Source organism: Cladophialophora carrionii (genome assembly GCF_000365165.1).
Source record: "Cladophialophora carrionii CBS 160.54 unplaced genomic scaffold supercont1.13, whole genome shotgun sequence".
Classification (NCBI taxonomy): domain Eukaryota; kingdom Fungi; phylum Ascomycota; class Eurotiomycetes; order Chaetothyriales; family Herpotrichiellaceae; genus Cladophialophora; species Cladophialophora carrionii.
Window position 1 is genome coordinate 331016 of NW_008481820.1, and position 14660 is coordinate 345675.

Here is a 14660-nt window from a genome sequence, read left to right on the forward strand (position 1 = left end):
ACGAACTAAGTGCGTGGACCAGAGAGCTACGGTACCCAACGCAGGGACGGTACGCACATAGGTGCTATGGAATATGCAATGGCACCCAGTACACCGTCAGCCAGGCAGGAGGGCGCGCAATGAAACCGTTTAAATTATGCAGAACGCTCCAATTCCTACCGGGCAGTTTGGACCTTTCGACCTTTAACCCCCATGCGCGTTTTCTTTCACCACAGCAAGAAAATTGGTAGTCCCTGACTGACTTTACACGCGGGAGGAAAACGTTACAACGTGTCGATAGGACGGAGGAGGCCAAGGCCTTTGCAGGAAAGGGTAGGCGAACGCCGAATCTCCCAGGATACGAGGTACTGTATCTACTCCACCGCCATCACGTAGTTCTTCTCTCTCTCTCGCGTGCGTGCGCGGGTGCTTGCGTGCGCGGGTGCTTGCGTGCGCGGGTGCGTGCGTGCCTCGTCATGCCGGTCTGCGACTGGGACACTTGGACAGCGTTCCTCCGGCGGGTGGGCAACCTACATAGCTGCTGTGTCCGTTCCACGAAGCAGCAACGGTAATCACGTCTCCCAGATTGCGCATGGTCTCGCGATGGCAGGTCCGACTCTTTTGTGACATACAGAGCAGGTTCCTCTCATCTGGATATCTGGATACTGCGGAAGAATGGGACGTCCTGCAACGGAGAATGGAACAGTACTTCACCTGCCTACCTCGATGGAGGTGATATATTCTGGCATCGTTGCGGAGTGCTTCACCTGCTACTGCCATGGAGGTAATACATCCTTTGGCACCATTGCGGAGTACGGCATACGTACTGTGTAGAGTCATGAACGATACTCATATGGACGCGAAAGGCCAAATTCCCTTCTGCGAGCGTGAGGCAGCCGTCAGCCTCTCAACCACTTTTCAAGGAAAACAACCGCAAAGGTGAACGGCGGGATTTGAACGAGCGTCTCGGGAAATGAAAAGCACACGAGGCGTAAAAGGCAGCTCAAAAAAAAAAAAAAAAACAGAGAACGAGCCGCCAGATCTTGAAACTCTCTTCTGAAACTCTCTCGATGCAATGAGGTGTAGACTGTACAAAGGCGTGATTGTATGTATGTAATGCGGCTTGACGCAACCAGCTCTTCCCACCACTTCCGCCAACCCTCTGTCCACCGACTTTTGAGTCTCCTTCAATGCCTCAGATGTCCATGGCCGTAGACCCTGCGTGTGTGAAGTGTCCGTATTCTGGCTGTGGACCTCTCTGTTTGACCTGCTGTGCTTGCTTGCGACGGGGAAAGGCCCGGTTCAGCCAGGAGGGAGGGAGGAGGCGTGGTCTGCGAAGAGGCCCTCTATTTCAGCTGCTTGAACAGCTTGGGCGCCGCACATTGGGTTGCACAATGTTGGAGGTGGAAAACTGTAGTGAGCACGAATGAACCTATTAGCTTTTGCATTCTCCACCGCAATCAACAGGCACAACTGGTCCATGCATGTTGGCCATGCGTGCCATGAGGGAGGAAAGGACTCCGATGAGGTATTCAGGTAGGCAGGCGGAAAAGAGCTGCCCACGGGCAGGACAGGACAGGACATGACATACATTCTTCGACGCAGTTTTCCTTGGGGCCTTTGTAGTCCGGGTCCTCCTCCTGCTTCGTGACGCGTTCGACGCACTCGTCGAAATGGTGCTTGTAGCCCTGGCATTGGGCGGACCGAGCGCACTCTGTTCAGTGATTAGCCATTGCTCATGTACTGTTCGTTCGCGGGAATTGCTTGTAGCAGGGGCTGCATTGCAAGTCTTGCTATGATATCGTCATTGCCACAGAGATGAGATGTAAAATGGCCACGTACCCTCTTCTAGCCGGGGCTTGGGGTCGACTGGCTCTTCCTCTTCCTCCTCCTCCTCTTCTTCTTCTTCCTCGTCGTCGTCGTCTCCTCCTTCTTTCTCTTCTCCTTCGTCAGCTTCGTCTGCGTCGCCTCCACCCTCTCCGTCATCTCCTTCGGCAGCACCCTCTCCGTCTTCCTCTTTCTTATCCTTGTCGTCGCCGCCTTCCTCTCCCGAGTCCTCCTTGTCGTCTGCCGGAGCTTCGGCCTGGACGTCTTGTACGAATGAGACGGAGCTCAGGAGGTCGGAGAAGAAGTCGGTGATCCCCATGTTGCAGAAGTCGGACGCGGCGGCGTCGCTGGCTGTAGGTGAGGGCAGATGTATGGGTTTTGGGAGAGCAGCGGCGGAACACGATTGTCAGACTCAATGCTGGCAGAGAGGAAACGGTTTGTACTGGTAATGCAAAAAGTCGAATGTTCATAGAGCTTGAAGCTTCGACGGAACATTATCTCGTCTGTGATTGGCCCGTCGACGAGCTGCTCAGTACCAATCAAACTCGCCCATTCTTCGAGTCGGTCTTATCCCCCTGTTGCTATCAGGGGCTTGCGGCAATGACGATGATCATGAAAGATATAAAATTCATGCGTATTGTGATACTGCTAAGACTCAGGTATCTGCCGGAGCCGATCTGGCGGCTGTGTCTCTATCTGTTTGACTACCCATGCTCAACCGGAACGCCCTGCCGCACGGGTAAAACGACCTGCGACGTTGCGCCTAATCCTGAGTCTGCGACAACCTCCGATCCAGTTCGGCCTGTATGCTCTGCTGCTGTGTCTCCTCGTACCCGGGCGGGGCATCGCTTGGTGGCTGGGCATCCTGAACGGGCGACCCTCCTCTTCTCAGTTCTGGTGTCCTTGCCACAGGCGAGGCTACGGCACCGCCCGTCTCGTCAGCATTCTCCGGTGCGACCCGGTCTCGGCCGGATTCTTGGTAGGAGGGTAGCTGGTCGAGGTGGACATTGTCCAGATTGACGTGGCCCAGAAAGCTATCCTGCGTCTGTCCTGACAGGTTGTTTTCCCTCGCGGTTGACACGACTTGCTGCAGTCTCTCCTTGATTCGTTCGAGGGTCGAGTGAAAGTCCGGTGCGCCCCCCTCCTTGAATGTGAACTTGAGCTCGATTGCGGCTTGCGTGGCTGGGATGTTTCCACCCGGTACCGGTTGCAAGACGGCCTGCCACGCATTCGGCCCAAACCACGGTACAGTCATGTGGGTGTCGTGAAGATTGAGAAGCGGGGCCGAGAACGACTTTAGCTCCGTGGTCGGCTTTTCTGGAAGATACACAATCTGTTTGCCGTGTCAGTGGAGGTACGCAGCAGCACCTGGGCCATATGTCGTACTCTCTGATTGGTCAGATAGACCGTGCCCGAGCTGCAGTGTATAGCCAAGGGACTGTTGCCCGGGTATGTTGTTGGAGTGGTGATGGCAAGGCCGACCCTGGGGGTGGTCTTGTGGATGATTCTCTCTGCTGGCAGGAGTACAAAGGAACCCTTTCCATCGAGCATAACCCAGCTGAAGATGACATCATCAACTCGAGGTCCAGAATGGCAGTCGCTGTGCTACATACTTGATGGACATCTTGACAGTACCGACACTGGTGCCGATGATCGATCTCGGAGGCAAATGCTGGTAGAATCGCGGTCTCCTGATGTCGAGACGCTGGCCGCTTGAAGAGGTCTGCCTGCCTACCTAAATCCGAGCCAAGGGAAAGGCGACTGTAGACTGTCAAAAGGATCAATGCGAAGTCATGGTGTGCGGATCTATGGCTAGGCCGGAAAGGTGTCAGCTCCTCAAGCCATCAAAGAACATGTGAATGTCGAAGTAGATCATCGCGTAAGTCATACAATCGGGATTCTTCATTAACGCTTCGAAAGGGTCGTGTTTGACCGTCACATGCCGCCAAGCCGGAACCTGCGTCATGCCGCTTTACCGTGGCTTCCTTCCGTCTTCCCTCACTTTGCTCCTGCCACCGTAGCGCGAGGAGCCTTGTAACTTTCAACCCGACATTACGACAACAATCCAATGTCATCTGAGAATAATGATACTCGTGCGGCCCTGTAAGCAGTATTCCAGTTGCGCATCATCACTTCTTCAACCCGTGGACTTGGGCCAGAAGTTAGACTTACCCAGCACACTGATGGTTCTCCTATATAACCTCACGGATGGCCGCTTACGCTCTCTTGGACATGGGGTACCAGAAGGCAGAGCATCGCCGGGTTGCGGGTCTTCGATGCCAGGTGCAGGAGGTTCTCACCACGGGCATTGACGTATTTGACGTGGGCTTCGAGGCCTTCCTGCCCCAGCAAATACTCTACCACCTCAATATGGTTTGCCGAGACAGCCTGTGCGATCGATTGAGGGTCACGCAGCAATTCTGTCCGTAGCTCTGTCTTGTGTTGAGCTCTGTGCAGCAAATGCTGGACCAGGGGCATACAGCCAGCGCGAGCAGCTATGCAGAAAAGTTCGCTGCCCCATCGGTCCCGAACGATTGTGTCCAACATGTAGTCGACAAGTCCAAAAGCCACGTCCCAGTCATCATGGCGTTCACGGTTAACAGACCATTGCCTTATGATGAGGCTGAAAAATCCGAGATTCCGAAGCCGGTGACTGAATTTGTCTTCCAGGAAGAGTATCCTGAGCCCGGACAAGTCGCCCCACTGAAGAAGTTGGTCGGCAGCGTTGAAGGCTGGTGTTGGAAGAAACCTCTCTGCGTCGAAGTCCGAATGCTGGAGCATATCGCACAGCAGGGCCTTCGAACCGTAAAGCGAAGTAATGCTGGGAGGATCATACAATCGACTGTCAAACCCAAACCTGGAGAGGATAGCGCAACCTGGACGGCAGTTTTGGTTGATCCAATTGTCGAGTCGAGTCGAACTCGCTTCGCATAGGCGCTCGACCTTTGCCAGGCGTTCCAGATTCCCACCCTGGACGCCGCCAAAATGCTCGGTCCAATGGCTCGCTGCGTATACGAAGAACTGCCCGAAGCCTCGTTCGTTCGGATCGTACCGTATCATGTTCTCTCCCCAGACCTCCCACGTGCAATATGGATCATACTCGGATAGGTCGGTGTCCTCGAATAAGTCGAATTCCTGGGGCAGCTCATTGATTGCAACCTGCTGTTCAGAAAATAGATGAAAGCTGCCGATTTCATCTAACAGGAGGTAATTCATGCAGACATCCAAGGTGAACGCCTTTGGGGTCTCGAATTGCTGACTCTCATTCATCCGGTCAAGTCCTGTTGATGTCGTAGGCTCTGGCAGACGGGCCCAGTCTCGTGTTATGAAGTCCTTCACCGATTGGTGTACGAGTCGGACTTGACGCTTTCTGTCATACGCTATAGTCGATCCGAGTGATAAAGGGGTGAACAAGACTCATCACCCTCTCGTGGTCTACCAGCTGGGCCGGAGCGTTGACAGTGGTGACTTGATGTTGAGCTGTAGCCAACGCTACAGCCCAAGCGAGTTCTTGTACGCTGAGTGGCCTCCGCGCAGCAGCCAGGAGCATCAATGCGGTAGCGACAAGCTCCTTATTCTCGAAAACATCTGATGATTGTCGTGCGATCATGGGAGATAGAGCTTCGAAAGCTGCTCCGACAAGGGAAATTCCTCCAAGAAACGTCGCATCGGCCCCACGGCGCTTAGCTTGCGAACTTCGATGTGTTCAATTAGCATCTTCGTCCATATAGCGCTCCCTTGGCACAAGGGAGGTACCGCCTTTATCAGCAGTTCTCTGACATCTTCCGAGAGATGATCCAGCCGCGTCTCGACTGTGTGGCGGACAATCAGGGTATCCCTGTGCAGGTCGGAACTCAGATAAATCCCAGCCACTGCCCTGAGCTGCTTTGAAATCTCTTCTTCAGGCTGTGAAGAAAGTAGAATTTTGAGCCTCGGAGTTTTCTGTGATAACGTCGTCAGCAGTTTCAAAAGAGCCTTTCGCGATCCTCTATCGCACTCATCCAGACCGTCAATGACGACGAAGATTGGACGATCGAGAGTCTGCAGCAGCGTTTCCAGGAACTGCCCCAGCTTGCTTGTGTTCGTTTGTGGCTGAAGGACCCCAGAAGCCTGATTCTGCCTATGCCATTCATAGAACGTCTTCTTTAGACCAGGGAGCTGTTCAAGGAGCGCTAGGATCAGCGTAGAGAACATGGGGCCAGCCTGGCCAGACTGAGCGTCTCGGCAGTAGTAGTAGCATGTCTTGGGTGGTGGTATTTGGCACTCATTTCTTCGGCTCAGCTCGTCCACAAGAAATGCCATGGATACCGTTTTCCCAGAGCCCATGTCACCCAGGACCGCCAGCCACTGGGAGTCGGAAGCACCATACCAGTCGATGAAGGCAGGATGTTTGAGCAGGAATCGACAAGCATCGTCGTTGCGGAGTTCCTCCAATCTGGCATGGTATTGGCTTTGCAGAATCAGCTTGTCACTGCCCAGCCACCGAGCCACCGAGGTCGGGCAAGTGCGCATTCACCATATCAAAGAGTTCATACAAACGTACTTTCGGTGTCATAAAGCATGGCTTTGATATCCTCGACGACCTCCCACGTCGCTTTTCCTACAAGTTTCCACAGGGTATCAGCATGTCTCAGGAAATCTTGAACGATATCCGGCAGGCGGTCAGTCTTCAAGACCATTTTCATCACCAATTTCACACCTCTCCTGGTAAGAATCTCGTGTGCGACTCTGTAAAACTCTAGAATTGTCTGATACACCACACAAATGCCTGCAGGCGATCAGCGAAAAGTCATAAAACGCAGGGAGGACTGCATCATGTACCTTGTGTATGTCTGTCCTATCTGCCTCTGTCCAAGTGTATCGCAATCATCAATGTAGGACATATGTTCTAGCATTTCCCCGATCTGCTTCGCAAACTGCAGGTCGGCGGTTGCAAAGCTTATGGCAATCTGTGTTCAGAGGTCTCAGTCAAAGGACGTACTGATTCCTATGGCGATAATGCTCCATCGAAATAAAGCTTGAATCTCCGAAGTGGGACCTGTATTGAATGTAGGTATGCCACACCGCGAAGGAAAGCCGACTCGTGTGTTGCATCTTTGTCCGATATCTCCTCAAGTGCTTTGAGGAGCTGGGCAGCACTGCTGCCCGTGAGAATGGTGATGTCAAAGTCTTCTCCAAGATTATCGATTGCTTCACGATAGGCAGTGCTCCAAAGATCTGAGGAGCCATTTGTGCTAATACTGCTGTAACCATGATTTGTCCGATGAATAGATTTTTGTTCGGGATTGCTTGTGGATATGGTGCTCTGAGTGGTTTGCAAAGGACTCTGAGCTTCATTTTCTCCCCCGACAGTCGACCTCGTGGATACATCGTGTGTGGAATTGGACGGAAGCGAACCTCCACTATTTTGCTTGGTTAGCCAAAATCACTGGCAGAATTATGATACTCACTTGTTTACGACTTGTGAATCTCCATAGGGTCGTTGAGGCACTGGTGTGCTACTTAGTAGTATTGTCCGAAAGGCGTTGGAGCTTGTGGCGGAAGGTGTCCAGCCGCGTGCATAGATTGTGGCGAAAACTCTCGTCCTGTGTGGACGACGGTGATGCCATGCTCGCACTGAAATATCAGAGCAGGCCGTAACAGAGCAAGGACATGATAGAGGTCTCCCAGAGAGAGCACTCCGCATCGCACCAGATCTGAGTGAGGGTTCCGTCTCGGGCGCTTAGATGATGGGCCGGGCTTCATCTCGGGCGCTTAACTATGTACTAAGTATGTAATAGCTGCCAAATGACAGTGCTGCATGGTGTCTGCCAAGAATAATCGCAAGAGGAAGTTTCGCCAAGGCTAAAGTGCGCTACTATATATGTTTGTATAATGCCAGAACAACCGGTTGACTAGTCGATCCTAACCAGTCGCTGTCGGTACATTCTGAAGCCAGTTACTATGTACAGTATCAATCTTGTTCAAACCACTAGCAATATAGTTGTAACACCCTATCGCGACTAAATCAATAAAGTATCCAAGAAGTCTCTGAGAAGTTCAGCGATTTAAGGACAGTGAGAAGTGTCAGATACTTCTCAGACACTTTCTCAATACTGATTTAAACTCTATAGGATTGAGCAGTACTGTAGTACTGTACTAGGTACTAGTATCTGACCCAGGTCTGATCCAGGATCAGATCTCAATCCGAGGCTTAGTACTGTATGTTGATAGTAATGTATCATCGATCTGAGCCCGGTCTAATCCGCGATTGATCTAGGTTCGATCCCGGATCACAGCTACTTAGTATACTTTATGAATTTAAAAGTTTCGTCAAGTTTCGTCAAGTTTCGTCAATCATTTTTAGAGGTACAGTATTTTAAAGTCTTTTATAAAATTAGCTACTACAGTACGGAGAGGAGTTGCCACGCTAGTTACGGAATGACAGTATTTTAAAAGACAGGCCTATTTCTATTAGTTGTCCCTGGCAACCGCCCCTAATTATTTTACAGCTAGATAGCGAGCACTTATAGTGACCCCGAAAGACTTCTCTAGCTAGCTATAGCTCTAGGCGTACTTAAGGCACTGAGCCCCCTAAAGGATGGTGAGATGACAAGAAACTCCGCTTTCATTCTACCAGTAGATGCCATTTTAGTTAGCGTGGTAACGACTTTGTGTGCACGCCTCCGTACTTATATATCATAAAAAGTTAGTACTTGGTATTTACAGGAGTATATAAGTACTAAGTACTTATATAGTATATATTAATACTAGTAAAAATAATAAATCTAATACTTACTAGGGCTAGCTTAATTAGGTATAAGTATATTTTATATATTATAATCATTAGCACTAACCCAATTAGGCGAATTTTATACTATACTATAGATATAGTCCTATCTTATTCTACTAGTCAACTACAGACATGGTATATATGTACTTATATAGTCTAAGAGAACTATATAGTACTAGTAGTAAGTCCTTAGTAACGTTACATTACGGCTATAATAGTAAAAAGTCCCCACTAGGTACATTATATATGTCTAGTACTTAGTGCGGAGTACTATTACCTAGTATAATATACCGTACACTACTATACTAGTAAGCATATATAGATTAGTCTTCCTATATCCTAACTAATACCTATAGAAGAATGCCGTCCTATTCCCTCCTACAGTACTGGTTTGTATCAGCAAAGCGGGCGGCGACAGCAGCATCACCCCGGGCTCTACTAGCAGTCTCATCGAATCCATGAAGCCGATGCATTTGTCGTCCTAAACTTTGAAGCCTTTAGAGATAGAGAAAGCAGCCATCGGCGCATTGAGCAAGCGGCTGGCGATTGACCGCCTCGACGTTCTTGCTCGACAGCACCACAATAAGTACTTTACTATGTAGTACAGTAAAGTGCTTAACGTCTAAGACGTCGACTTGAGCAACGGCTCAGACTTAGGTAGGGGTCCGCCGCAATAATTATAGACAATGTCGGAAGAATGTACTACTTGTAGTATGCTTAGTCCTTAATGTTGATGAAAGGCGATAGTGCGACCAAGGGACAGAGGGTGAAGAAGACATGCAGGCCGAATCTCGAAATGCAGAGATGAGGGACAAAATCTGAGGGGCCGCAAGTGACGCTGTGGCAACAAGTTGTCAACTTCGTTCGACATGATGTATTCGCCCCATTGATGGCTGAGGATGACTGACTCGAACTTTCTCGTGCAGGGTGAGGTTGAAGCTTAGTCGTTCACATACACCCTTGGAAGCAGTAAATATATCAACCGCTCTGTGATTGGTTCCCAGTCGCCCGAACCACGCTCGTCGGATTTGAACCCTGCTCTGGCTCATAGAAGAAAATAGGATGTAAGCAGTATCTCCGCGATCGTGCCCAAGGCGAAAGTCACGCTAGTCTCTGTCCAAATAGTTGGCAAGTGCTGAGCACACCACGTGCGTTGTAATAGGCGCGCCAGGAAATTTGGCATATCACACTCGCCTCGTTGTACACTTTCTTCTGTCTTATTCTGGTGGTCTGAGGTGTGGTTGTCGCTGCTTTCCACGGTAGTACCTTGCCTTACATGACGAGATCGTGCATCGGTTGGGAGACAGCGATGTTTGACCGCATGGAGTCAGCACTGGCCGCGCTGAACCAGCTCGACCATGTGAGTTCCTCTTGAACTGTAGTATGCCGTCAATGGCGGTCGGCAGATCCCCCCCACAGCCGCGTGAATGAGCCAAGAGACTTCAAGGGAGAAGAACTTGAAGCGAAGTTGTTCCTATTGAATTTCAACTGCCAGTCAATAAGCTCAGTCGGGTCTCAGTCGGTGGGATCAAATTGTGCTAATGTTCGCTCACGCTTTCGGGCAGCATCTCCATACCCTTCGAGCCATGGATGGCCAGATGCGGGACCGATGGAAAAATCAGCCGCAAAATGTCCTGCAGGACCTTTGTGTTATTTCTGTCTTAAATCACCTCACGGGTAACTTCGAACAGGTCACTATGGAACAGAGAGTCCCCCGGAACAGCATTGTCGGTTTTGAGAAGCAGTTGATAATTATTCCATCTTGCTTTCTGGTCTACCCCGTCCTAGTGCTCCGACAGGAAGACGCCCCGGGTTTTGATACAGACTCATAAATGGGCTTTTGATGTAGGCAACACTGCTCTTCTGGCTGTTGGCCGCGTGGCGTCGTGCAAGGTAGTGCAGCAGTCGCCAAATCGGTTGGCCTCCTCCGAGGAGACGAGGACATCTGTCTGGCCAAGGACAGCTTCATGTCAGGCATGAAGCAGGAGTCAAACCAGTCCTCTTCGTCGAAGTGGTGCATGAGACCTCTACTGCTCTCTTCATCTTACTCAGATACACAGTTGTTCCTCAGGTCACCTTGCGTTCCTGATCCAGTAATAGATCGGCGTGGTCTGACTAATGTGACCAGCTGCGATGCTGGGTTTTCCTCGATGGGTTTCGTTCTGATTTGTAGCCTTTTGCTGTTAAAGCGGTGGGGACTTCGCCGTCATGCTCGTTCGATCGTTTTCGCTTCCGATCACAAGGCCGCAGGAGAGGAGCCTGAGCACGATGGAGGTCAGCTTCTGAGATGAGAAATGGGAGTGCGAGAGAACTTCTTGGTTCAGGCCACCAGGAGATGGAGACTTGTTAGGCATTCATTCATGCTCGAGGCTGTAGGGATTGGGCATTTCCTGTTTCTGACGTGGGTTTCGTGGATTTTTGAGGCTCGGTTCTTTCCAGCAGCTCAACGGCAAGTCTCCAAATACTTTAACAGTTAGTATTTAATAAAGTCAAGTATTGAGGAATTCTCTGAAGCACGCACCCGATACCAGAGGATGCTGGTCGTGATGGCATACTATGGCCTGCGGCTCTGCTGCGGACTAAACAAAAACAATATGCGTGTTCGCGAGGGTGCTGCGTTTGAAGAACGAGGGCATGGGCATGGGTCCTGAAGGATGCAGTACGAGTAGTACTTTGACCTTGTGTGTATGGCCTGCACTGTTCACAGCTGATCAGAGGGATGAAGACTGATCTGGTGCTTGATGTTGTGACACCTTCTTCACGTGTTCTCAGGTTCCAGCGGCGTCACGCTCCGTAAGTCGAGGCAAGGAACGAACGCATAGCGCTCATGTCCAGGGCAATTGCGCGGCACTTGGCGGGCACGAGTACCTCGTACTTGCGCGAGAGGGAGGTGATCAAGCATGCTTGGCGAGACTTAAGCTTAATTTGAGACCCACACCTGGTCATCTCGCCTGCAGGTGATAGTGGCCTCTGTCTCATTATCACACGTCGCCTGAGGTTCCTTTCTGTAGGAGCATCGCAGGTCGACATAATGGCTGCACAAAAAGGCCATGCGACCTAACACTGTAATATTCTGGGTAAGACTTAAGACTTCGCTCTCAGACAGTACGACAAGACTCGATCAAGCGGGTTAGATTGTATTTGCAATTTCGCTCGGCCTTGTCTCTTCTCACTCTTCAGAACGAGTTGGGCCAAATCAGATTTAGCAATCTAAATAACCCTGCGAGAAGGGGGAATGCTCCTCAGCTTTCGAACAAATGGCGGAAATTCAACTTTCTAATTTTGGGGGATTGAAGCCACGTCCGGTGACGCCCGGAAATCTGTGGCCGGTGACGAAGTTGTCACGATTATCCAGACATTGCAATACAGTATGTATCTACTATGTGGCCGCCTGCGCGATCAATGGCTTGATGAGAACTTTCGAGTGCAGCGGACTAAATCAATGGTTCGATTGGGCTTGATCGAGCAGTATCTCGAACTTCCTCTCCAGCTGGAGCGGCCACGCTACAAGGACAGACATCTACCACATCCCCAAGTACAACATCCACTCAATCAACAACTTGAACCTCAACAACTTCGACTACTCACACCATCACCGCAACATCTTCGCTGGCCCGTTCCACGACGTCTTCGTTCAAGCACAAGTTCAATGTCGATACTGTACATAGTAACCACCACCGCGGCGCCGACAGCCACTTCGACGACCACACCCACATCGGCACGATTCCAACCACGAAGCCGACCCCTGGTGCTGCTGACTGCTGCGAAAGACTACGCGCGTCATGACGCCCTGTAGGTCTTAGAATGAGTGGCAGTAAGCCATAGATAAACATGTACTTTCCAAGGGTGGACTTTGTACCCCAGAGCTGGCTACTGTGTACTGACTGTGTGGCATCGGGCCGCCACTTACTGTATTAGGCATCAACCGAGGTAACTAGACGCCCCGCCGCAAGTCCCGAAGAGTCACCGATCGTTCACTGTAACTGCGACGTTTTCCCTCCTTTCCCATTCACGTTGCACGGCTCCATGAGAAAGTGAAACACAAGCTCCCACTAACCTCCCCATATCAATTGACATCCGCTTGCGATAGCATGCCCTCTGCCTCTGCCAGAAAACGAGAACACCTCACAGGTTTGCGCGTGCTGGCTCGGTGAAGTCAGCACTCTGCCGCGGGACAGAACTATCACTCTTGCTTGCATAGTATTCCAGAACTGCTTCTCTCAGCGCCTGGCAGCCACGGTCAATGTGCCTCTCCGGCTCGCCCACGACGCTATAGCCCATGTGCCCAACCCTCACATAACGATGGCCGACTTCTTTATGCATTCCGCCCACAATGGTGAAGCCCTTTTCCGTGACCCTGGACAACAACTCTTTGGATGACAAACCCTGGGGAAGCCAAAACGCCGTGAGGCCGTTGGCTTGGTGCTCTGGCTGTCTGGCCAGCTGGGTTAAGCCGAGCTCCTGCACCACAGCTTTGACTTGAGCGCTTTTCCGCCGGTGCTGCTCAAATCTCTCAGGCAGCGGACGGGAGAGGATCGACGTCAGGGTGGCGTGCATTGCATGGACAAGCTGGGTGGGCGGGGTTGCGAAATAGCTCGACTGTTTCTTCTCGTAGTTCTGCATGATGGGCAACCACCTGGGGAGACTGGCGTACCACGAAGTCGGCGGTGCTTTCCTTGTGGTGGCCACCTCAATGGCGCGGGCGGATGCCATGATGATGGCAAGGCCAGGTGGACAGCCGATGGCCTTTTGTGACCCGGTGGCCACGACATCGATGTGCCATTTGTCGAACTGCAGGTCTTCGGCGCCGACGCTGGCAACGCCGTCGACGATCAGCAGTGTTTCGGGCGATACTCGTCTGAGCAGATCCGAAAGGGGTTTCAACGGCATGAGAACGGCCGTCGACGTGTCGACATGCACCACGACCAGAGCTTTGTACCGGGTCTTCCGCAGCTCTTTCTCAACGTCTCGAATGTCGGGAGCCCCGCCGATGGGGACCGTCATCTTCTTCGTACGGGCTCCATACGTGGAGAGACACTGCTCAAAGGCATCGGAGAAGTACCCGGTGCTGAGACACAGTACCGGCTCTCCGGGCTCGATGAAGTTGGTGGCCACAAAGTCCCAGCCCAGAGTTCCGCTGCCTCCGAGGACGAAGGGTTGAGCGTTGGGATCTTGACTCTGGAAGAGCTTGCGGGTCATTGTCAAAACATCGCCAAATGTGTTGCAGAAGGGCTGAGCAAAATGCGACTCTGCCCAGGAGGACATGGCTCTCAGAACAGCTGGGTCGACCTCAGTCGGTCCCGGGGCAAGGAGAATTGGGCTGGTTCGAACTTGGGAAGACATGTTGCTGACTGTCTATAGAAAACTGTGCTCAAATCAAACTCGACCGTGAGGACTTCAGGGCTATATCACACTGGGTTCAGCACCACGATAGGAGAACTCCAAGAAGATATGGCCAGAGACATCGCGGGCGGTGACACCACATCAACAGGCCTCTGCTCCGCCTCTCGATCCTGCTGTATCAGGCTGGCATCAGCTCCCATCAGAAACGCGTTCCGTACGCTTCACGCCTGCAGCTATGGCATCTTCTCGGGAGAATACGCCGTCCGGAGTTCTCAGGAGTTGCTTCACCACCAATCACGTTCTCGGCCTGATCAGCGCGCGGTCTGACCCCGGGGTTAAAGGTTCTGCCGCTTGAGACAACCCATGTTGGAGATCATTTGTACAGTCTCCCATGTAAATCTCCCCGGGACGAACGAGACGAGAACTCGAGATCTGAAGTCGGATTGACTCGGAACAAATGAGGAGCAACGAAAACCGTGTCAAATGGGAAGCAGTTCCTGCGTGAGCTGCCCGGGCTCGACAAGCTGGGGGTTACGGTATGTCAGCGAAGGTATCCACTGAGCTGAGAAGTCCTCTGCAGGGCACTAGAGGAGCCAGACGTTGAAGGAGGAAATGCCGTGCTCTTCGCTGGTCCCGACACGACGAGCGGTGAAGATTTCCCTTGAGACGACCACTATACCAAGCGGGCACAGGTGGATGGCGAGACAGTCCTTTTCTTCCGCATCTTCAACAACTAATC

General features: G+C 51.6%; 4 protein-coding genes across 4 annotated transcripts; all 4 read right to left on the reverse strand.

The window, feature by feature from the left end:
• Positions 1-1511: 1511 nt before the first annotated feature.
• Positions 1512-2125, reverse strand: G647_10272 (uncharacterized protein; the record flags this gene model as incomplete). Its single annotated transcript, XM_008726263.1, has 2 exons — positions 1512-1693; positions 1822-2125. The coding sequence occupies 2 exons, from the start codon at positions 2123-2125 to the stop codon at positions 1512-1514; spliced, it is 486 nt and encodes a 161-aa protein (XP_008724485.1).
• Positions 2126-2569: 444 nt separating this feature from the next.
• On the reverse strand, positions 2570-3430 carry G647_10273 (uncharacterized protein; the record flags this gene model as incomplete). The annotated part of the gene is made up of 3 exons (XM_008726264.1): positions 2570-3139; positions 3193-3364; positions 3420-3430. 3 exons carry the CDS (start codon positions 3428-3430, stop codon positions 2570-2572), a joined length of 753 nt encoding a protein of 250 aa, XP_008724486.1.
• A 447-nt stretch (positions 3431-3877) lies between these two features.
• On the reverse strand, positions 3878-6485 carry G647_10274 (uncharacterized protein; the record flags this gene model as incomplete). The annotated part of the gene is made up of 5 exons (XM_008726265.1): positions 3878-3907; positions 4027-5172; positions 5231-5501; positions 5552-6256; positions 6346-6485. 5 exons carry the CDS (start codon positions 6483-6485, stop codon positions 3878-3880), a joined length of 2292 nt encoding a protein of 763 aa, XP_008724487.1.
• A 6218-nt stretch (positions 6486-12703) lies between these two features.
• Positions 12704-13921, reverse strand: G647_10275 (uncharacterized protein; the record flags this gene model as incomplete). The annotated part of the gene is made up of 1 exon (XM_008726266.1): positions 12704-13921. One exon carries the CDS (start codon positions 13919-13921, stop codon positions 12704-12706), a length of 1218 nt encoding a protein of 405 aa, XP_008724488.1.
• Between the last annotated feature and the right edge of the window lie 739 nt (positions 13922-14660).